Source organism: Microplitis mediator, chromosome 10 (genome assembly GCF_029852145.1).
Source record: "Microplitis mediator isolate UGA2020A chromosome 10, iyMicMedi2.1, whole genome shotgun sequence".
In the NCBI taxonomy this organism is placed as follows: domain Eukaryota; kingdom Metazoa; phylum Arthropoda; class Insecta; order Hymenoptera; family Braconidae; genus Microplitis; species Microplitis mediator.
In genome coordinates, this window is record NC_079978.1 from 2,224,936 (window position 1) to 2,250,939 (window position 26,004).

At 36.6% G+C, this 26,004-nt stretch overlaps 1 protein-coding gene across 1 annotated transcript in view; it reads left to right on the top strand.

The window, feature by feature from the left end:
* LOC130675449 (uncharacterized) overlaps positions 1 to 26,004 on the top strand; it is a 188,385-nt gene that overhangs the window by 8,626 nt on the left and 153,755 nt on the right. The window contains exons 2-3 of the mRNA XM_057481145.1: positions 7,142 to 11,669; positions 18,983 to 19,033. Coding sequence (XP_057337128.1) covers positions 8,277 to 11,669; positions 18,983 to 19,033 — 3,444 coding nt within the window. The 5' untranslated portion in view covers positions 7,142 to 8,276. The remainder of the gene's footprint in view (positions 1 to 7,141; positions 11,670 to 18,982; positions 19,034 to 26,004) is intronic.

Consider the following 26,004-nt stretch of genomic DNA (forward strand, 5'->3'; position numbering starts at 1 on the left):
GTCATCTTGTCTCAGACTAGCTCTTCTTAGCTACTTCCAGTTTTCCAACAACATACTTTTTATATATTTTATTTTATACTTCATTTTACCGTTCATATTTACAAGAAAAAAAAAATTACGACCCTGCCGGTCTGCACAATTAACATAAAAAAATATAGTAGTAATAGCAACAACATTGTGTATATTTTTCGTAACAAACTGCAACAACCTGTTGGTAGAATGTATATTTAATCTGGATAAATTATTAAAGATGAAAAAATGTAGGTATGTTAGAGAAGATTTATTCCCGAATAGGATGAGACTAGACGGGTTTATGCGTGACCTGAGCATCCATCTTCGATGTTGGTTGCTTTTCTATAGACCGGACTCATCCATAATTCTTATTCCCACGGTAATAGTGGAACAGGTATGACGTGGGAGGGCCACCGGTGCCGAGAATGTCCGGTCGGTTAACTTATTGCCGTCATCAACGCCCGATCCTGATGGGACATCGGGAATACCCCGAGTGCGGCACTGAATGTTGGTTGGGTTGATGGGGGTGAACTTGAGCTTGGGCTCCATCAATCTTTTGGTATTTCTCCACAATATCCATGCGGAAGTTACACGGAGATTTTTATATTCTACCGAGTTCGTCTCTCAACCACTTTCTTTTTCTTCTTCTTCTTCTTCTTCTTTCTTCACTGCTTCTTATTCTTATTTTCAAACAGCATAGTAATATCTCCTCGATCATTGTCATCTTTAACATTACCCTGTAAACTAACAGCAAAGTAAACCACCTTGAAAGCTCTTAAAACTTTTTAATGCCGCCAATTCACATGTTTATATTCATTAAATAGTCGCATAAAAATTCCAGATCGTTAAGTGAACTAAAAAATTTAAATAGCCTCAATTCAGAGTCTAATAAAAAGCATTTCTTAAAATATAAAAAAAAATATATTTCAAATCTTTAATTCTATTTTTTAAATTCACTAACTCGCTATTCAATACGAACTGAAAGCTTTTTTTATTCTCTCTATCGATTTTTTTTTTTTTTTCATCGTTTTTTTGTCCATGAGGAAACTGCGGACAGTGGATAGAGTGAAACTATAAAGCTGAGAGACTAGAGCGGCCGTGAGGCGAAGGATCCGGTGAATAAAAAAAATTTTTGGGTTTTTCAACGTCGCTGTTGTCATCGACGTAGAGCAGTACATAGAACTGGTTATAGTACAGCAGTAAATGGACTCGTGTGTGCAATATCTAGATGCAATGCACGTTTATGCGGCTTCGTTGGATGATGGCTCGGAGCCAACGTTACAGAATAGCAAGGTGAATGTTTCGAAGTAGGATGACGACGACGACGGCGGCAGTAGAAACCGAGGGTAATCGACGTCATCCAGGAAGCCCAGCTGTAGTTTCGTCGAGGCGTGTTGTAATTATCGAATCTTGAATACTGTGAAAGGACTAGCGGGTTTATACCGTGGCTTTTGCTCGGTTGTTGAGTAGACTGAGAGTTCTGAGGGTTTTGGACCCCCGTATATTAAGCTTACACGAGTGCGCGTTTACGTTACAGAACTAAACTGCGGCCATTCAGAGCCCCGGAAATAAATGAGAAGAAAAGGACTGAAGTGGTAAAGTTGAGGTTAAAGAGTTACAGCGTGTAAAGGCTTTCGGAAGTTTGAGAGTCTCCAATAGCCGGATTTCACCCGCTCAGAAACAAAAGACGTTTAATGACAACGAGCGCGAAGCACTTTTTTGAATTCAATTCCAACTGCGTTTTCACGATAATAAAGATCAAACTAATCCACAAAATCCAGTCTTTAATGCTCTGATTTATTGACGCAATCGATTTTTCTCAGTGTCTCCGAGAACTCAAATTCCGAGGCATCCTTTATTTTACCTAAAGATAATTTAACTTTATTTTTTTATTGAACCAAAAGGATTCACGAAGTACTTTAGTCGTCTGCTAACTTTACCCTCGTGTCAAACGTGTTGTTTTTAATTGTTATTAGCGACTGGTCTCTCATTCTCGTTGGGTGCGCATCCGTCTTCAGACTGAGCTCAGCTGTAATTTGTTCTTTTGAAACTTTAACGACTTGGAGAAAATTCTCTTGCTTTGCTTTAAAACTCGCTTTTCTTGTTTTATTATTATAACAGCAGAAGTAAACTTCTTACTCTGCAATTTTATCTTACCAATGCCTTTCAGAGATTACACATCATATTTGTAAAGCAGCTTGTTATTGTTCGGGCTTTTAAATAAATCCATCTAGCACAGCAGGTACAATATTTTAAAAACCAAAGCTCTGTAAAAATTTTCATGGAAAGTTAACTTTGTGAATTATTAAATAACAATATTGTATTGCAAAGTTTTACAGTTTTCCCGAGAGTTTTTTAATTGACGATGAACAATAAAATCGTAAGGTTCGTGGTACCGGGACTTGGCGGTGGTAAGATAATGCTGTTGTTTGCAAGTTCTATGAACAGGTTTTAAATTAGTGCTTCTTCGGGTGTGGTTTTAACTCCCTATCTATCCATATCTCTGTCTCTATTTAATTCCACCTCTTTCTCTTCATCTTTCCAAGTCCTCCGTGGACTTCCGCATGAAAGCAGCCGCGATTCTCCGGGGAGAAAAGTCTGTACAGTTGTTGAGTAAGAAAATAAGGTGAAATAAAAAACACAAGTTCTGAGCAAGTTAATAAATATGGAAATTATAAAACTCCGTTAATAGTAAACTTGAGGTGAGCTGAGAGTTTTAAAGAATACCCTGATAGCTTTTTCTGCCCACCATAACCATTATCTTTATTCAGAAGCCCGCGAGTCAAGATACCGCGAACATTCGATATAAAAATAATCCTTTGAATGTAGTAAAGGAGCTATAATGATAATCCGCGAGTTTTAAAAGTAAAGCCAGTAACGTCAAAAGTACTTTTTAAATTCAAAGCTTTAGTCGTTTAGTTAAATTTAAAAGTCCCATTCTCGAAAGCTTTTTTATTTAATGTCGACTATTTTAATGATGATGCGGTAACTGGCTGTACCACATAAAATAAATGAATGTGCATAGATGTGAATAAGTGAAACGGTGAATTAGGTCACCGGAATGGTTATATGCTAGATGCGATGGACGTATGAATCTGCGGTCCACGTGTATTAGCATGTGCCCGTGTAGGATCAAATCCCTCTGGGAAATTTAGGTCAACTGAGTACTCTATGGACAGTAGTACTGTACATAGTTATATATTTTTTCATTTAATTTTGGCTTTTTTCAAACATCTCTCCGACCACGCATCCTGTCTTTTGTTCACTATTGGCTTTGGGAATTTGTTAATTAACGTCTATAAAACATATAACGGACCGCTGCAACAGATCTGATCGAGTCTATACATCCTGATTGAAAACTGAGAGTACCGATCAATAACAAACACACAAATCCCAGTGTTTCTACTACCACTACTAGATGTACAGTCCTGTGTGCTCGGATTCGAAAACGTACGCGCAAACAATTGCCCAGTTTAAACTACGATAAATTGATAAATATATAGTCCGGTGAGAATTATATCACAAACTGTTTCAATGAATTTGATTATCATCTCATGTTTTGTTGTATTGTTTTATTTCATTTTATCTCTCTCTCTTTATATAATTATTATTTTGCTACCCTGACATTTTAACATACATATACATGTATATATTATGACATTATCAATAATCCGCTTTAAACTATTTTCAAATGATTAATTTCTGGTGTTCAAAATATAAATGTCGCTGCGGATTTCCCTCTAGAAATTTTTATATATTTTAAAGCATGACTTGAAATTCGCTATCAAAATTTTATAAATCATAAAAATGTATACTGTTGTTATTAATTCCATAACACGGATTTGTAAAAAGATTTTCCGCGCGAATTTTGAGTTGATTTTTTTTCAGCTGTTGGATTAATAATTTCCGTGCGAGCTTATGTGCCCTCGAAATGACATTTATCTAGTCTAATTAATTTGTCGCATATAAACCGAACGGATAAACTTTCCATCGTTAAAAAAGTTTTGCGCTAACAAGCTGGTCAAAGTATAGCTTAAACCGGCTTTTTGGTATACGGATGCTATCCCAAGCGAGGTTACTTGCTAACGTCTAGTTAACCATAGCTGTGTACTCAAATATACGTAAATGCTCAGTTTTCGGTTAGTCCAGTTCGTGAACCCATTGCAAATTCCCTAGACCAAGGTGCTTTGAGAATACCGACTGACATGTTCTGTGTAAAGACAGATTAGGAAGGGCAAACTTCTACTTGTTATAGACGAGACACTGGTGTATAAGACCTCTGCAAATACACCAACAAAATGAACAGTTGGTACAATAGGGCTGCTTCAAATAATATGTATGTACCTATTAGTTTAATTGGGAATCGGAAATTTTACACTGGAAGTATGAAATTTTAAATAATAATTTACAGTGAAATTCCGGACGAGGTAGTTTGCTGTGTAAATTATTGAACATAAAGTTCATTAATTTACGTATCTATAGAATTTTTATTTTCACTGCAGTATTATGTTTGCATACACGAGGCATTTATTTTAATCAGGAAATGAAAAATAGGTCATACATATGAAAATGTAAATAAATTATATGGATGAGTTGGTTTTTCTTGTTTGCTGAAATGTCTTTTTGCATGAGAAAACATGTAAAAATGTATTTCAGCTTCGCTCGTAAAAAATATAAAACCGCTGTCGAGTAAGAAAATTTAAGGCGTCCAACGATTCAATTAAATCATTAGTTTATTCATGAGTAGATAAATTTAGTGATTGGACGAAAATTTATTCGGGCTTTACCGGAAATCCTTGGTAGTTTTCGAGGGGTTTTAGCTTTAGGGTGAGGCTGTTTTCTCTGTATATATATATAGGATATATAGGAAACGGAAGTCACGAGAAAAGTCGTGTTACTATTGGGTTTGACGATGCGACAACGCGACAACGTATTACTGTGATTCTTTTGAGGTATGCTGTTGACAGGAATGTTTTCTTTATATTTTTCATTCACTTCCGACGTAACGTATAAAATATTCATGGACAAAGACTTTGTGCGAGCGCAAAACAGCAAAAGCGTTCGGTTGTATGAATGAAATAGCTACGGAATTTTATACATATATATATATATATTTTTTTATTTATTTTTTTTTGCATATGGGAAACGATGAAATATCAATTTCTCGCATGCATACAAGTTTTCTGGAGGAAAATATCTACGGTCGTTTTATCAGCTATTTCCGCCTGTGTCAGCGCCCATATGCCATTGAGGTGACGGTTGTTTGTGTCCTGATGGAAGATATTCACGTCAATTTATTGCAGTCATAAACATAAATTTATATTTTATTTATTTTCTGAAAAAAAAAAGCATTAAAATCCTTTATCGCTAATATATATTGCCGTGGAATTATATTTTTATAAATTTCCTATCGATTTATATTTTATTACTCGAAAAAAATTTAGCTCCCATAATACCCGAAAAAAAGAACCATTCAAGGATAAAAAATTTCGTATATAGGAATGAGTTCGAGGAAATGAGAAAAAAATATATAGAAAAAAAGCATGTATTGAAAGCGTAGATGAACGAGTGTGTACCCAGGGGATCGAAAAAGTGGAGCATTTGTAGAGACGGAAAAAAAAATTACATGTAATATCTCTGAGGGTGAAATGTATGATGTTTTCACATATCATCGAGTTCGCTGAAGGGTTTCTCTCTGCTATCAGCTATTTGCGTTATTTTACAAATGGACAAGCAAGACCTGGCCGAGCATATCGAATCTGGGGATTCTCGTTACCCAGTAATGAGTCCTAAGGCAGTAAATCTTGTACTGGTTTACGATAATCACCGGAACATCATAATGATACTGCACTATACTGTGCTACACTATATTATTGTATGTAGCACTCAGTGCTAGAGAATTATAGATCTACTCGAGAGAGATTTTCATTGAAGCGATCCTTATTAAGATACCTCGTGAGCCCACGCTGAAGAGGATCTCGTGATATAACTAAATTTCTCGGTGCTTTTTGCTTATTACGTGAAGTTCCTATTCATTAAATCACTCGACGTTCTATTCGAGCCGTCATCTTGCACAAATACCCCGTCATGTAAAATAGATCTTATTATTAATCATTTTTACGAGCATACGTAAAAAGTAGAGTTATGAGTTGGTTTTCCATTAGGACATAAATATTCTATAGATCATTCAAATGGAGTAGGTTTCGATTGAAATGGATCCTCGCATAGAAAACAAAAACTGAATGAATGAAGAGTAAAATAGGAAAAAAATAGTGGAAAAAGCTCGTGAAAGTCAATATACGCCGTGCAAACATAGATGACGTATGTGCCGCCGGAGGACCAACTGGTATAACGATCTCCCGCTGGATGACGTACGACATATCACTGTGGAATTACCATGATATCGGTGCGCCGGATCGATAGATCAGTGGTCCCGGCGATTAATTGGGATTTAGACTGGGATCCGGTGCAAGCGAGTAGATATTAGGATTGTAGGCTGCTGCTAGCTGGTTGGTTGGCAACCAGGCTGTTTGTTAGTCGGCTGCCCGTAACTACTCCGGGGATATTCGTTTGCCGAACCGAAGGCCTGACATTTCCAAGTTCACATTATCGGATTTAATCGGCTTTGCTGATTGGATCACGAACTAACTTGAATTTTGCCCAATATCGCGTTGAAATTATTGCTCGGCTTACATATTCAATGAGTGAATAACTATCCAACTTCTCGCGCCGAGTCTTAATCATTCTGCTAGGTGTCAGGTATAGTAATGCTTGCTGGAGTTTGTTTATAAGATCGAAGGTTCTGAGTTCCTCAGCAATTCTAATGATGGATTGTAAATTTGAGAAAATATTAATTAGTTTAGTTTTGATGATATTAAGACTATTATTATGATTAGGATTATGATTATGAGTGAACTAGCGCACATTGTGCTGGGCGGTAATTAAGTTGAGTTGATTTGTTGGTACGGAGAGCTTAGGATTAAGGGTGAATGAAGTCTTATGTATATTGATCGCGGGAGCACAATCAGCACATAACGAGTCATTTTACTGTTACTGCTACCGCCTCGTGTGAAGAGGGAAGTATATAGGCATTGATATGAGCAACGCAAATGTTTGTTATATTTTACAGATAAACTCGTTTGGGTGTGGCTGGAAAATTAATTTGAAGCAACGTCAATCTAGTGGACGTTGTCTGCTGTGACAAGAGTACGCGATAAAAAAATTAAACATGATTGACAATGACATTGACTGAATAGTGAATGTGTTACTTTATCATAACTGAAAATGAAAAAATCAAATCGAAGTGCGTTTATCGATTAAGTATTTTATTGTTTATTTTTTTTGTACTTTATTGAGTTAAAGTGCGCGGTAATGCAACGAAATTATAGTATTGGAAAATGATATAGAGCAAAGAATGTCTAGTGAGCCATTAGTTTGATTCAATTTTGACTAATTTGTGGTCATCACTCATGAAAATCAGTCAGTAATTTATATATGTATTTATGGAGATATATTTAAATACATCAAAAGGTTTTGTTATATATATCACGATATTAATGAAGAGCCCATTGGAATTGAAATGTTTATTTAAGTAAAATATTTGCCAGTAAATTGAATAAATTGCAGATTCCCTTGACTGAACTCGTTTCTATTGATACAGTAATTATTGGAAAATAAATTTATAAACGGATAATATACTTTGAAAGCTATATTTAACAAATATAAGTAAAACAAATAAAAATAAAAGAAGAAATATCAGTCGAGTGTAAATTTAAAATCAACTTTATGCTGTTTACAAAAGCATGAAAGTTTTTACGACAAAAAGCATTCTTCATAAATCCATTTGTGCGTCGAAAAAGGAGACGGCTACTGTGAGCAAAGAAAATCTGTATGATAAAAAAGTTGAACAAGATCTTCTACTATCTGTCTTTGGAATTGAATCATTCTCTTTACTTGGCGTACGTTTGAACAGCAGATATTCTCTGAAGCATTGAATCGTAAAGCCGGAGAATCGATGAGAAAGTTATCGTCAAACTGAACGTGGTCCAGAGGAAGTCTACAGCAGCGAGAAGAGAATATTTCTGATAAAATATATAAATAGTAATAGTGATATTAATAATAATAATAATATAAGTGGGCTTAATAGTTTTGCTTTGTTTATGTTGTTACGATAAATTGCTTCGAGTGCCTCGTAAGCCGCCACAGTGTGCGGATTGGGGCGAATCCTCGGCTACATCGGCGGAAGACCGTCGGTGGGGGCCGCAATGTCACAATCCGGTTCTGGAGAACCCCCTAATGGCACTATTCAAAATGAAAACCCCGGTGAAACGCAACAGCAGCATCACCATCAGTCAAATGGGCCCAATCAAAATGGCATTAAAGCAGCTGAATCAAAACCTGACTTATCGAATGGCTTTGAAAATCGTACAGTGGATTACGAGCGCATGGGATTGGAACGAAATCCCGCTGTATCGTTGCAACAGCCATCACAAACGGCAGCAGTATCTTCACGTTTACAACAACAGTATCCACATTCGGAGGTTTCGTCAATGGATTATCCATCAGTATCCCAAACAGGCATTTACCCCACTTCCGGGAGATTACAGTCAACAATGGGTCAACCAGAGGATCGACACCCTGTCGTCGCTGGACAACTTCCTGTACAACACCAGCAGTATCCATCAGACAAAGCTGGCTTGGAACACGCCCATGTATCTCAAACAGCTACTCAGACACTGCCAGTACAAATTCAGCCGCACTTTGTACCGGATTTTGTACCTGATCAGAGTCAGTATCCACAAGCTCGCGGTCCATTTGAGGTCAGATCGCAGATGTACGCCCAGCAGGCGGGTCAATACGGCGATCGCGTCGGCTACGTGACAAGAGACGTCACGTACAGAGACTCATCGCTTTATGCTCACACTCAGGGTACCGGTAATCCGGTGTTTAGCGGACCAACTGGTGGTTATGTAACAGTCCAGCATAGTTCTCAGTTGCCATCGCAATCGGCAAGTCCCCAACCACCTGGTTTTTATCCGGGTGTTATAATGACGGCTCAACCCACAGTATCTCAAAGTTATGGTCAATTTGCTGGACAACCGCAGTATACGTACAGTCAATATCCACAGACTTTGATGAATCCAATACCCTATAATCCACATGCCCCTATCTACACGGCTCAACAGTTTAATCAACAAACTTCACCTAATCCCCAGAGATACTCACAAGAGGTGTCTCAATATCAAGGTCAACCTATCATTCAGCCGATCGCACAAAACGTTATTGCATCGGGAACTGATAGATCTGTTAATAGTAATACAACACGAGGTCCTAAACCAATGGTACCCCCTCGCATTAATTCTAAGATCACCAGTGATTCGGGAAATCGAAAATCAATTACTGATATGCCAGTAATTAAACCCATGACTACTACTACTACTAATGCTAATACTCCTGGAGCTGGTATTAGTACAGCAAATACTGGCGTTGTTAATCAAAATGTACCTCCTACATCACAGGAACCAGCAACTACACTTACAACGACTACTGCTGTTCCCGTATCAGATGCCCGATCTTTTCCAACTCCTGTTAATCAAACACCAAGAACACGCCAGGACGGTTTATACGTTGATTCAACCAATGATCAGTCAACGAGAGACACGATTGTCGACACGATAGCAAGCGACTGCGGTCTCTATGTGTCGCGCTCCGAACACCGCAAATCTGTATCTGTAGACGTGACTACAAGTTTTCCCAGACGAAATGATACTATTACTTTTACGTTCCCTGGAGATACAGGAGACGCGTCTACGTTGACTGCACGGAAACCTCCGTCGGGGTTGACCGAAAAAAAGTGGACTGCAGAGAATAATCAAGTTTTTCAAAATGATTCTACTAAACGAATTGAACCGGTTCTCCGAGTATCTGCAATGCCCTACGATGTGCGACAGGATAATCGAAAAAGCGTCATGTCTGACATAACAAATAGAAAACCATCCGAATGGGGAAACATTAGTCCAAATCAACGTCCAGTAATGCAGCAAGAAAACAGACGTTCGGATTATTTTGAAGAGCATCGACGTTCGCCAATGCCTGTAGTTATTGATCCGAAGCGTATTGAAGATGTGAGAAGATCGCCTATGCCATTTATGGCCGTTCGTGATAATTCGTGCGAACGAGCTCCACAAAACAGTCCGTCATACGTTGCTAGTCAGAATTTCGAAAAAACACGTCAGGAATTGGTAATTTGGGCTGAGCAACGTCAGCGTCACGATGTCGAGCGCACTATGATTCCGAATCCAATGTTCACAACGAGTCCTCGTTCACGAAACCCGTCGGAGGAACGCCGAGATCCCCGAGTGATGATCCCTCTTGACGAGCAGCAACGTGGCAAAGACATCAGAGTTCCCCAAGTTGCATTTCAGCCGATTCCTAACATCAGCCAGAACACGATAATGGAACAGCGCCGTCATCTTCGTCATGTTAGCGCAGATTTGACCAAACACATGGAACTCTCTCGCAAGGATTTCGAGGATCAACCAATCACCGGCTCTGTAGCGAATCTCGGTCCTGGGATAAGTACTACATCGTCTCAACGTGCTAGTCCAAATTTGTGTCATCAGTTTCCTGCGTTAAGTGAAGCCAAGCTTGACACTAAGACGCTGCTGACTGTTGTAACAGATTTCAGTGGTGATAATCCGATGAAACCGCTTGAGCAGAGTGATCACATAATACACAGTCACAAGAAAAGCCACAATATATCTGCTTGTTTGTTAACACACAGTAAGAGCCAAGCTGAGAATCTTCAGTCTGCTTCGGGAGATTTGCTTGCTGATAAAACCGAATACAATCATTCTCAGCAGCATCTACAACAGCAGCAGCAGCAGCAAATGCACAATCAACAAAGTCTTGATATGATTGCCGAGAAGCTTAGCCAATTTGAACGTCAACAAAGTGATCTTCAGGCACGACTCCAGTGTCTACAAAATCAAAATCAGCTTTTGGATCAAGTTGCTCAGTACCAGCACCACCAAACTGATTTGCAGTCACGCCTCCAGTGTCTGCAAGACCGTCAGGCGACCGAAAAATCGATGCGCCAGGCTATAGAGTTACAGCAGAAAAACGTCTTCAACGACATGCATCACATGCAAATGAAAGCCTTCGCGGATCAAGCTATCGACCAACAACAGCAGCAACATCATCATCAGTCCGAGCACAAGCAAATAATCGATCATCAGCATTTATTACATCGTAATTCTGGTAACGCATATCTGTCAGCCGCCGGTTTTACCAATCAAATGTGTCAATCACTGACATCCGATAGATTATCGCCTCGCATTCAAGTCGAGTCATCTGAGCTAGAGCGAGCATCGCAAATTACATTACCAACTAACTCACAGTTTGAAAGGAATGACGGGACACGCGGCTCCCAGCACCAGTATCGATTGATGTGCCAGTCGACTGCAGACGCGCCAGACAACATTGTTGCTAGTTGTCCTTCTTCTTCTTCTTCTTGCTCATCTTCCAATGCAATAAACGTCACCTCTGCCAGCAGTCTCACCGCACCCACAGGGGTCACGTTTTCCGGGACCCTCAAGAAAGTACCGCCGGAGAAGCCTCCGAGGACTTCGCTCATTGTCCAGTCGCCCGAGGCAGAGGTAAAACAACCGCCAACCGGCAACAGTTATATTATATAATACCATCATATTATTCATACATTTATATATATACATATAGACTTGAGACTCTAGACACATCCCTCCATACCTAGAAATAACAATGCATGCACACCTGTGAGGTTTTATCCCCAGCAGTGTCTTTCGTTACTGAAAATCGAGAATGCTGAATAAACACTAACTCATACTGTTCCTTTGTAAGCTCTCGGTTGTATTATCTGGCAAACCTCAACCCGGAATGGTATTTATAGTCGAGCAGTACGTAAAATGAAACGAGAAAATGTAATTTATAAAATATATATATAAAGTATAGAGTGTAATAAGATTTAAAATGAAAAAATTTTGCGGTACGAAAATATATATTCTCGCGAATTTCGTTGCGAATGTCAGGTTATTATTCAAACTTCTCGACAGTGTAAATAGTTTTACATTTTCGTCTCTCCCTTCTATTTGGTCTCTTGCTCCTGCTTTCACTCGGCCCCTTCTCGGCTGTATGTGCGCAGTTTAATACACATAAAAGCTGAATTGTTAAATGTCAAAAAATGCTCACACATTTTAAAAGAGTGTTTAAAGTTAACACGAGTGTCGGACAGTAAAAAAAAACGTAACTTCACACATTTTTTTTCTCTTTTTAATAATATTTTTTGGGCTTTGTGTCTCTAATACCCTCATTGTTCCTGCTGATCCTTTTTTGTCATTCGGTACTACTGAACAAACACATTATTTCAGTGACAATTCCACGTTATAATTTCAGTAGCTGTCGTCGGCGAGCTTGTATAGGGGCTCTACACACCCATGAGTTTGTCGACGGCAGGAGAATACCCGTTTAAATTTCAGCCGACGTTGCTCCGCAAAGCGCTGGGCGGTACGCAGACGACGGGTTTGCGGACGTTATCAAGGGACGAAAGTGTTGCGCGAATGCGTTCTGTTCCATGAATTAAATATGAGCGAGTACTACCCGGTATGAGCGGAGATCCAAAAGACCGAGGCGATGGCACACGTGGTAGTTTAAAGCGTCCACTATCATTCGCTAAAATTCACAGACTCCCAGCTTAAATAAATTACCCGGTTAAATTAAAAATTATTAGATACACATATAAATATTTAAATGCTTTTGTAACAGTCACAATAATAAGAATAATTATTTGAATAATTGACGGGAGCTCTGCATAAACCACAAAAAGCCACCGACGGTTTTTTCAACCCTCGCTGTAACTCGGGGCTAATTCTCAAAGACCGAGGTTCCAGCAGAGGCTCCTTAGTCAAGACCGCGTGTACTAGCACAGTCTCCGAGAATATTACATACTACTATAATTCTAATAAAATTTTCCCCAGCTTCAAACTCATTAATTACGACTTAATTGTTACGATAATTATCATCATCCCCTTATACTACTTATGCTCATCCTCAACTCCTCAGTTATAATTACAATAATTAACCATAATCATATTTTTTTATTGCGATAGCTTGATAACTTTCGTTAGAATTTAAAGTAATGTTTTTCATAACCCGTTGCCATGGCCGTTGTAATATTTTACAATAAAACTCTTCATAGAATGGTGTCTCTACAAATGGATTTTTGTTCGCTGAAAGAGCTCATTAAAGATAACAGGGTCGAGAGTTCCGACGCAATTTCCTGTGAGCCATAATATAATCCTTCGTCGATAATAAATTATCTTCAGAAATTTTTTATATTTAATATTTATACTCATCCTCATCCTCATCCTCAATCTCATATTCATGTTGATCCCATGTACCGTAGATTTATATCCAAACTCGATAAGTTTATAATAAGTGTGATACAGAAAGTTGTATCTTTGGTGTGCGGGTTATAAAACATGTGTCACACAATATATTGACTCTCTTTTAACAGGAACCGAGTCGAGTGTGCTCGGACACAAAAAGTTTGCGAAACGTCAATTTTAGTTGTTGGAGCTTTTGAATAAGTGGCTGACGATGACGCAAGGTCTTGCTGCTTTATATATATCTGTATATACGGTGATGATATATGAAGCTAGCAAAGTGTATCAGATAGTCTGAGAGTACGTTTATTCACTTCAATAGGTCAATTACGTGTGGGTTCTTTGAAAGTTTCCTGAATGAAACTACGACTCACAGTGTTTTCATTAGCTTATAACCCTACGGGCACACTGTACACACAGTATAGTTGGCTCTTGAATTTTCTTTATTCACCGTGATGTTAATTATGTTTGCTTTGGCTTCAATACTATTATTCACGACATCTAGAGTTAGTTTAGAGTAGAGAGAGGATAGTGTAGAATGCAGAGAGTGATAGGTGGAGTGTGGAGGTAAAGAGTAAAGAGTAGAGGGTGAAGAGTGAGGGGTAGAATGTGGAGGGTAGAGAATGGAGAATGGAGAGCAGAGAATATAGCGAGTGGTTGGCAAGGATTCCCGATGAGATGCGATAAGAATAAATTTCCCTTTAATCCAATCCAATTCAATCCAATGAAATCCAATCGTATCAATGCTTTGGGAATATTACCGGCAGCTGGAGTTAGAGGGGGGATGAGTAGCCCAATTGATCCAATTTCTTGAGAATATGTATAAGTTTTAGATATAAAAATAGCGGGTGAAAAATTTTCCAGAGAAAAGTGGGATTAAACGAGGGAACAAGCGAGCTGGTAGCAGAGTGTAGTTAAGTGGAAAAGGCGTGCAATCGAGCGAACGAACAGGATAAATAATCGTAACGAAATAAAATCCTCGATAAGTGTAGAGCTGAATTAATGTTAAGAGGGTGGAGCTGGTGTATGCGCACGGGCAACTGTAAACCGGTCCAAGGGGTAAGAGAACTGATAAATAGAGCTCGTTCCCGGCTTTACAGACTTTATATATATACATACGTACATGTAGATATATTTTATGGATGTATATGTGTATGAATACATATAGATGGAGTTAGCACACCCGAAGCGACGATGAGTACAACGACAAGTATAAGGGGATATCAAATGAAATGGTGAATCAAACAAACTCTTGACGCGAATTTGCATCTTTGCATCCGAGAGCTTCCATCAAGTTTAAGTTGTTTTTGTAATTCGGAATATTTTAAGTTGACGGATTATGTTGGATTATTAACATGAGTACATTTTTGTTTAATTATGTATTTAAATACTTGTCTGATCTTTTATTCAAATAAATTCTATTAGTAATTTTTTCTTGTAGCTCAAATAATGTTTAGGTTTCCACTATATTTAAATGGTGGAAGAAAATTCCATTTTTATATAGTGGAAACCTAAACATGCAAACATGCAAATAACCTTCTCAATAAGACAATTTATAGATAAATTGAGAAAAATATAGATAGCCCGAATTGGGAATCGAACCCAGACCAATTCGGTATCGCGCCGAGTGCTCTACCAGTTGAGCTATCCGGCACTATACTATATTCCGTTCAATTTGATCTATAACTTATTGAGCCAAAATTATTTTAAGGAAATGAAAATTTGGGCAGTTTTTCATGTCTACTCAGAACCTAACTATCCCGTACCAACTTTATTAAAAAATCGTTAGCCCTAATAGTTCAGTTCAAAAATTTCTTGATTCCAAGATTTCTTTACTTCATTACATCATTATTCCAAGACAACTCTACCCAAATTTTGGAGAAAAAGAAAGCATTTTCCTGCTTACTGAGCTGTTTACTTTTTTTCAAAAGTTTGGGTAGAGTTGTCTTGGAATAATGATGTAATGGAGTAAAGAAATCGTGGAATCAAGAAATTTTTGAGCTGAGCTATTGGGGCTAACGAGTTTTTAATAAAGTTGGTACGGGATAGTTAGGTTCTGAGTAGACATGGCAATCTGCCCAAATTTGGCTTCTCGCACTTTCCGAGTCCGAAAAATTCCTTAAATAAATTATTTTAATGTAATGAGACATCAAATTAATTATGTAGGACACAATAGAGATGATTTGGGTTCAAAAATACCTACATTATTTACGGACAATTTGGAAAATAATTATTTTTGATTACTTACATAAAAAAATATCGAGATCGAACTTTCCGTTTTATTATTTTTGCTTCTTTATTTGTATTCTGATGGAATCGGGTTAACGGGTGTAAATACGATTGCAGAGAATAGTAACCGCAAATATATTTCCGGACAAATTAGAAATGAAATGACTAGCAAAGCTAGAAAATAGAACGAGAAAAACCACAAAATCGACAGGTGCAAATGAAAACAAAGAGAATAATGCGAATCACATGTACAAATTTCTATATACGGCTCTCGTGAAACTGCAACTGCTACTAGTATTGATGTTGATGTTGATGTTGGTGCCGTTGAGAGCCAAAAGTAACTATAGAGAGTCCAAATAAAAATAAAAATAAATAAAAAAAAAATAAAATAATATGAAACAAAATATAACACAATAACTAGAGAGGCATCCGTTTTAATTTGCTCACTGTTGCACTAATATTTGCGTACGCCTGAAATAATTAGTAGCTCGTACACACCAGCGGCTATGCTGCTTCGGAATAAAATAATAAAAAAATTCAAACTGCAAATTGCAATTACATTATCTACGCACACGTGCGTAATTTGTATCCGCGTTCAAATTTCCCATTTGATATTTTTTAAAACTATCGCCATTGATTAGCGACTTTTTTCCTCAGCGAGCGCTTACACCGCCAACTTTTGAGTGTAGAAATAAAATAATGAGAAGTGAAGTAAAGCAAAGCCAATCGTGCACATGAAACTGGACAAGCGCATTGACAGCTGAGTCGTAAAACAACGGTATTGTAGATTGAACTGCAATAAAAATTCGATACGATCTCCACTCGTACCTCGATATATTTTTATATTACATACAACACATACTCTAATATCTCTACTCCGGATGACCCATAAAGCATCACTCAAACAAATTTTCCGTTACCCGGTTCGGTCCGGCGGTTTAAACTGACGTTAGTTTAATTTTCCGTTGCGGTCTAAATATAAATTGAATTTGCTATTTATTTTACAGAAATTAAATGGAAAATTAATTGAACACATATGCAAAACCACCTCGCTAAATAGAAATAGGTTAATGTATGTGCACTCTGCAGTACACGTTATTGGTGGTGGGGTCTACATCCAGACAGACATAGATAGATATAGATTTAGATGCAAATGTCCAAGTACAAGTGATGTTTGTTGTATTGACAGAATAGTCGCGATCTGGTGAATACATGACAGTATTTTGCTTACTGTTAAATCATTTTAAATGACAATTTTATCGACTACTCATAGGATTTTATATGTAAAACGCACGCAGACGGGTTTCATCCGTGCAAGTCGTCGGTCGGATATTGATTACCTGTCGGTTATTTTTTTGCGCAACTCCTTTCTACTTTCATTCGTTCGTCAAATTTTGAATATTCGTACTCTCTTTTCACTTTAATGTTAACATTACTTTGATTATTATCATTATTTTATCGAGGATATTATAATTTAACTACTGCAGTGTGTCATAGTTCACTATTTTAGGTAGATGTTCTGACAGTTAGTAGAGTAAGCGGCTAAAAAATAGAAAAATCTCACATTTAATTTCCGGGTAAATATTGATCGGTAAAAATTTTTAACATACAGAATTAAACAGCGCGGGTACTAAATTTATTTAATTAAAAGTTGAGTCGGTTTGTTAATTATTTGGATCAACAATTTTATTGTTTGAATAGAGTTTTTTTATCGCGGTATTAGCGAGTCTGTTGTTACAGGGAACAAAAAGGTAGCTTTTCGTCATACGATAAGAAAGGGGTTGGGATAAAGTAGTGTATGGAGAGCAGAAAGTATGCCGCTGGGTACGTAATTACTAAAGTAGGTCGAGCACCTTGGGCACTTAATTTTCAACGCGGTAACGTCGATAATAGCAGGGCGAACTCCCGGGCAAATATTGGTACCGGCGTCACAACCTACAGATCACTGACTAATACTCCTCTAAAACCAGGGGTACAAAAAGTATTAAACCCATTTGCATATGCCAACGGATTTTTATTTAAAGTAAACCTGTAAAAAATTCATACTCGAACGCTTCTTTTGTACCGCCCGAGTATTTAATAAAAAATACAGATACCAGTGTTACAAAAGACACCAAGATTATATCCCGTTTCAGTTTACACCTGACTGAATATTTCTTTCCTAGCGACTCGTCTTGAAACTCCCAAGCCATAATACCAGCTATCTGCTCTCCTCAATCTCCAATCTGCAATCAACTTCTCAGTTTTTTAACTTTTAATGTAATCTCCTTTTGAATGAAACTCGATTCCAACGCATCATTAAATCACGATTTGAACAAGACAATATTTAAATGAAAAATTTATCCGATTCCTTTGATGACGTCAGATTATTCCCTTTGGTGAAACATCTCCGGTTGTTCTTAATTACAAACCGTCGAGAATATCATTCCGCAAATCTCAAGCTCAGCGCTCTAATCTAGCATAAGCATCCATACTCCTGCGCTTTCTCATCAAACAGCAGTACAGGGAAAGTTATCGTCTCAGTCGGTTCGGTCTCCTAAGAATTGATGGTAGACCAACACGTTAAGGATAACCGTAATAATTGAACTAATTGCGAGATGCAATTATTCGGAATTAATTGGTATAAACCGCTTAATTATCACGTAGTACGAAACTACTCGAGGACACAGCGAATCGTAATGCTCGTGCAGACAGAGACACTCAGTACAGAGGCAGACTGACAGAGATAATACTAGGGGGTTCTGGCTGTACGTCGTATCGCAGCGGACATTATATTGCATTCAGGCCTGGTCCTCTCTGTCCGTCATATAATGGAGATAACGAACCTGGTGCTCTCTCACTTGCGGCCGTTAAGTCACGAGGGACCGTATAGTCCACGGTAATAGTAATAGTAACGCTAACGGTAACAGTAACGGTAACGGTAACGGTTTGTCCGCCCTTGTCTTGTACTGTCTCGTATTGTATACATCGCATTCATCCCCTTCGGCCTCCTTCTATCCTCCTTCTACCCTCATTCCTGATACAATTTCACTGCGTGCTCAACATGCTCGGGCTCACTCGTTTGTCCCCACGGATCAATTAAGATTTACGCGGGTCCCCGCGCTTCGTGACAGTAACACTAGAACATTTTTCTTCTACTCTGGCCATTAGCTTCAGCATAATGGCCCTAGTTTTTTTTTATAATTTAGTAGCTCGGAGCTGATGGAAAATGATTGTTTGTTTCAGCGATAAATATTTATATCTACCCGGTTGTTTTATTAAATGTTTTTGTTATTTTATCACTTGTTTCCAGCAGAGACTTATGAAAAATTATTTATTTGCAGAGCAACCGGAGCCAGCCTGCTATTGGACTAAAGCAAACACCGAAAGCAAGGGTAAGTTTTTTTAATATATTTTTATAACAATTCTTACCTCGTATCTCATATTTCTTTGGGACAATTTCCTGGCGTCTTGTTACTTGTTAACAGTACTTTTATTTTATTTGATAATATTGTTCTCCCGACAACTGAATAAATATTAAATGTATGTATTATTAACAATAACGAGCGAGCTGGGCGTTTGACAAAAGTTCGAGTCCAAATTGCAAGTTTACAAGTTACAATTTACTCTGAAACACTGCGGGGCTAGACGTCCTGTGGACGGAGGCTGGTTTAAAATGAAATTATGCAGAGCAGCCGTCATGATTAATTCAAGGACTAGTCAAGTTTTCGCGTCGCGTCTCCTGTCTGTGGTTAGACCTGAGATAAACCACGAGACGGCAGGTTCGCGTTGCGAGTGCGCCGAAAAAATTATTTAGCGAGTGAAGAAAAAGTAAAAGGAGTAAAGTTTAAATTTAAACAAGAAAGGAATAGGTTGCGAGAAAAGCGACACGTAACCACTGACGTGAATTCGAATTCCTGCATGAGCGCCCTCACATTTTTCACCAAACAAAGCCGGTGTCTTCTGTACGAAGGTTCAACGATGTATAACTCTTTTTTACTCGCTTCTCTATGTCTCTCACTACACACTTTATTTTTATATGAATATACATAGATACATATTTATATAGAATACAATAGTACTTTTTTGTACAAACTAAACTCTTCAAGTAGTTTCTATATTTTCGATCTGTTAAAACTTAATACCAAGAATGCTGTAAAATATTCTTTCATTTTTTTATGCAAAGTCATATTATTTTTTTACTTTTCTGTCTTGCATTTCTGGTACGCGATACTCAAGGGTATTTCATTTATTTATTTCAGATAAATATACAATAGATCTTTCTGTATATATTTATTTGTTTTAGAATTTTGAAACGGAGACAAACTTTTTACTTTCTAAAAATAATAAAAATATGTTTTTCTATTGAGTATTGTTTGTACTAGTGTTTCGATTCACTACACCGCAGATTTTCTGTTTTCTTAACTTGCGATTGCGGGAATTTCAAATTTTCAAAAAAAAAATTTAAGTTATCGATTCAAGTCCAATTTTCAAAAGATTTTTTGAATTCGCATAACGATTGTGAGTTTTCATTTAATGAAAATGGGAAATTAATTTATGGAATAGATTTTGAAATGTTCAAAAAATTTAAATTTTGAAAAGACTTTTTTTAGTTGATGTCCAAATTATTCAAGTGATGGAATCTAAAGTCTAATCGACCCCGAATTTGAAAAAATCGCGTCGAATGCTGCAATTTTGGTCTGAATCAACAAATTTTTTCAAAGTTTGTACACAGAAATTTTAGAAATTCGCAAAAGTGATCAAGAAGGTTTTGAAAATTTTTGTTTTATCAGTTTAAAAATTTTTTTAAACAAATTTCGACTTTTAGCACAAACTATTATTTTTAATAGTCGGGTTTAAAAACTTTATTATAAAAAACAAATTTGAATTAAAAATAAGAAGTCTTATAAACACAAATATAATACGACGTCAGCAAACAAACCCAGAGGGAATATTATGAAGAAAATGAATAATTAAAAGAGAAGATTGAATAAAAAATAATAACCAAGTTTCGCTCGGCACAAAGAAGTAAAATGTCGGCGATTATTCAGTTCGCCAGGCTGGTACATTTCACCCAAGCTGTCATCCGTTTCATTTCCCGGCGCTTTTCTGTGTGTACCAGAATCCAAAATCTCTTTTTCACTTCATCATCTTTCACATATCATGTTTAACATTATAATTTATAATATCGTCCGTACATTTACTCCAAGTAAAGAGCCAGCATATCGTCTTTGTCTCGTACCTTTCCCACCCTTTCATATCACAAAGTTCTGCTATTTCATTATCATACCATTCGCCATCATGTTGAAATCTCCGTACGTACTACCAAAGAAAGTAGAGGCAAAGGGTTGAGAGTTAACATAAAATGTCTCCATATCAGTAAATTTATATTTTAAAGTCACAAGTTGACAACTAAAAATATTAATAACATAAAATGTCTAGACAAACGAACAATGTTAAACAATTTATTTGTAAAATGGTAATTTACATTGGCTAGTACTGGATAATTGTGGATTGTTGCCACTGGCGAGGAATGTAAATGAGTAGCTGATGTACTGTGGCGTGTGTCCTTTGCGGGCCAACAAATTGGTACCCGGCTTGTAATTATCATTACAAATGGTACCCCCGGCGCCATCATATATATATATATATATACATACATATACAATACAAAGCAAGTATAGTCGCATTTCTGTATTATGCTCTTCTTGAGATTCTCTGCAATCATCTCCACCTCCACCTTCATCGCCATCTCCATTGCGACCTCAACTCCTCCTTCTTGCCGTGAGTATCCTTGCGTTCGTAGAGTACCGTTACTCTCAGTTATGTGTTCATAGATATGCAAATGCTTTCAAACATACTAACGTTACCATAGTAATATTGTAATGTATGGATCCGCATGATTGGTTATTCCTCAGCAAACTAATACAAATTCAATAACCTTTTATTTATTCATATATTTCATATTTTTATAACAATGTTACACTATTCATTTTTTTAAAACTAAATTATGTGGATAAACGTTCAGAGGGTTCGGTAAAATGGGATCGATTTTTTTTTATCGTGAATTCGTTAAATATTTTACTATTTTGTGGCCTCGGAAAAATGGAAAAAAATTTCTTTGTATTTTTAATAAAATTATTTATATAATTGTGGGTAACAGCGTGGAAATAAATATTTTAGACGTTTATTTTTTTAATAATATTTGCATGGCTCTTCTCTCTATGGTGCAAAAGTTTTTGATTAAAAAAAAAATCTGATGATTTATAAAAAAAAATTTTAATTTAAAATTTTGTTTAAATATGAAATGGAAAATTTACTCAAACATTTGATTAAATAAATTAAAATAAATATTATCAAGTACGAGTGTTTGAAGTTTATTGAGAAGAGCGTTTGCAATAAAATTATGAACTGCAAAGGGATTTATGTTGAACGAATGAAGGTTTAATTAATGATAATAACCGCGATAAAAAAAATATCCGATGTAGCGGCCATCCTCTTTGAGTATTGAATGTTTTAATTGATATGCGAATGGCATTCTATTGGATGTATCGCTTTGTGAATAGTCCATCGATTGATTTGACCATCAACCAATTGTGCGCAGCCAAGAGTCAATGTCCTCTGGCAGAGGCGCGGGAACAAAAAAATAAAATAAAAGAAATGAAAAATAAAGAGGACGAGTAGGAGTTGAGTTTGTAAACTGACGTGGGGATAAAAACACGCGGGAAACGCGGTTCGCCCATTCATCCGTAGAATAGAGACAGAGTAAAAAACATAACGAGTGAGTAAGTGAGTGAGTAAGTGAGTAAGTGAGTGAGTGAGTAGCTCTCTGGCAGACTTTTTGTAACAAACCGAGCTTAAAGCTGATGTCTGTCGGACTTGGAGTATGAATGTGCGCGCATGTCTCTCAACACCCGCGAAAACTTTTCGTCGAGCCTGAAAAACAGTATTTTATATTTTTAGAACCAATCGATTTCTTTAGAAAGTAATTCAGAGCTCAGAATAACTCGCGATAATTAAAAAATTTTCGTTCATTCAACCCCACGCTCGTCCTTATTTTCATTTGCTGTTCATTTCTTATTTTTTTTAATCTCACTTTGAATTGACAAAAAAATCCCACGCAACGCACACTCGTCTATTTTTCACATTCTGCTTTGATATCTTTTTTTATTTGACATTCATCCAGATCTATTTTATCGGATTACTAAATACGATGTCTCTGCAAAGGGTTTTAACTCGTGTTTTTATTTTTTAATTAATTTATGCCGTCGTGATACTAATGCGCGTCTGAATTTATCACATTGTACTTTTTTTTTATTAGTCGTTAATTATAGATTTTTTTTTTTTTCTAAACAACTTAGTTGTCACTAAAAGTCCTCCGGGAAATTCGTCCAAACGGTCAATTCCTGATATATATCACACGATTGGCACAGCCCCGAGGCCATCGGACCCGTGGATAGTTCAGGCACTAGAGAAAGTTTTGGTCGTCTCGTGAGAGAGTTCGGAATCTGTTTGACAGAAGTGACGTATAACTGAAAATAACTTGTAGTGTTTACTGACGTTAATGGAATTTTTTTGTTTTACTACTAAAAAAAACATCAAAACAGATATTTAAATTTTTATTTTCTTCTCTTAAATATTCTAGTTTGTTTTTTAAATTTTCGAATAAAAAAAATCTTGTAATCTGTTGAAAAGTATGAAATAAATAGTATGATTTATTACACTTTTTTATCTAAACTTTTAAAAAGCCACTCACGAGCCATTGTTGGAAAAAAAAAAGTTTAAAAATGTCTCTGCGGACTTATTTAGCTGTAATGTCTCTTCTCTAGCTCTGGAGCTAAACTCGAGGAAAGTTTATCGTTTTAGCGTTAAAGTCTTCTCTTAAGTGATAAAACCCATGGTGTATTGGCGATGTTAGTAGCGCGAAAGTTCTTGAGTCAGACATAAACTTGATAAAATTACTTCTTGAACGATGTCAAATAGTTTTATCTCTTGCATTACGACAGTTATGATGGATTGAATCAACGGCATTCATCCTCAATCATCACGTGAAAATAAATACACAAAAAAAATGATTGGTTTTAAAAATAAACAACAACTTGTTTGTAATCAGAAGCTGATGAAATTTGATTGCGAGCTTCTAGAGAATTTTTTTTAGTTTGTTCAAAAAAAATTAATAAATCAAACGTTACTTTCCGGAGAGGAAGTTTCTCTATACAAGGTAAATTGGTTTTAAGCGAACGAGGGTCGAATAGACGTAAAGATCGATTGGTAGACTTATCGATAACTCTTACAGTACGTGGACTTTGTAGAATATTCAAGCTGAGGTAACCGAGAATGAGAAAATGTTGGATCGTGCTTTGAAACTAGTCAATGCTGTTATATCTTAGCTGATGGTGCTTCTGCTTCTGGGTCTGCTTCTACTGAAGCTGCTGCTGATGGTGATTGTCGTGGTACAAGTGGTGTTAGTGGTATGTGTGTATACCAACTTTAAACGCAACTCGTGTCTTGTTCAGACAGCTCAAGAATTCACCTGTTCACAGACTTGAAGAATTTCATCCCCGTCATTCTCTCTTACTCTCAAGTTGTTCTGTAGTACACCGGTGGGAGTACCGTAGATGTAGATGTAGATGTGGGTGTGATGTAGATGTAGTTGCGGTGGGTTGTGTAGTTGCTGAAGCTGACTGCATTTTAATACCAGCAGCATGATATCCAACACAGATGTGCTCTGCCTTTCATATTTTATACATCCATCAAGAGAATATCGTGTCCGGAAATATATATTTTATATACGCATAAATCAACATATATATTTAGTTTGTTTATTTAATTTTATATATTTTTTGCTACTTAAAAACTTTTTATTGCATGGGAATATGTTTTTTTATTTGTAAACAATATTTACATAATTTTGTTTGGAAATATTTTTATTAAAATTTAATATTGGAATACTTACTATATTAAATTTTCTGCGGGAAATATTTATATATATGATTTTATTGACTCAAAAGTATTGAATAATTTTATAAAATTCAAAACTCGGTTCAAATTCTTGTATAGACGTGGGATGAAATAAGAGTACGAAGAAAAATGTGTTCTATCGTTGGAATATTAAAAAATTGTCAATTTCTTATTCACATATAGAGAAAAAATTTTGAATTACCATTGAAATTATTTTTAAAATTTTTTGGCGAATTTGGCATGGAAGTAAAAATAATTGTAAGGTTCAAATTTTTGAATTTTTTGAAAAACATCTCAAAATTAAGTTCTGATGAATTGTAATGAATAGAAAAATTGATAAGAATCACATAGACACTGAGTGATAATGAGCAGCACGAGGGACTGGCAGTGCTTGAGCTCTCGTAAATACAAGTACGCAGACAACATCTCATTAGCTGTGAAATTTAAGTAGTGAATGTATCTAGAAAGTAATAACAAGAGTTTCAGAACGGCAAAGTTATAAGAGACGTTGATTATGGGAGAGAGTGCACGACAGACTTGTGTAAACTCGTGTTTGTTTACAGTTTGATAAAGAATTAAGAGTTTAAACTCGACTGGAATAGGTTTCGACATGGAGGCTGGTACGTCACCGAGTAATCGACTTTCCTGACCCGAATAAGCCGGAAGAGCTCTTTCTGAATCCTTTCTCATCCTTATCTTGCACTTCTTCAGCATATTCTTCTACTCATCTATTCAAGTTCTACTATCCTACAGTATCCCTTTCTAGTGCCACACATTTCCAACATATTCGCTGGTTTTCCGACAACCTGCATCACTTTTTACTCCGACTTCTCTTTTTTTCACTTATCCGACCGAAAGCGCCCTCTCCGCTTCCCTACCCGGTAATCCCACTCTCTTTGGCTCTTAACTCAGTGCTTTCATTTTTTTTTTTTTTTTTCTATTACTATTACTATTATTTTTATTCACTTTTTTCACCCGTCCGCCTGCATATTCGCCTCTGACTCTTGACGGAATTGAAAGTATATAGTTATAATGGTGCATTGACCCAAAACTTCAATATCCTCCGCTCTTTTAGGACAAAGAGAGTGTCGTGTACTTCAGAGCTGAATAAGTATCGGATTTTATCCGAAAAACATTTTAACGCCCGGTTATAATTCATGTATATAAATTTTTATATATTATTAAATAAATTTATAGAAGAGGACTGAAAAAAATTGGGTATCCACAAATTTTGATTAAATTTTTTTCAAAAAGAATTAAAATGCCAAAATGTCGGGAAATTTAAAAAAAAATTGAATTTCTTTATTCGATTGCCAAAAAATTTAGATGTAGGCATCAAAATTATGATTTTCTTCTCTTGATCAGAAATTTTTGAATCAACCCCTGTATTAAAAATGATTTTTTA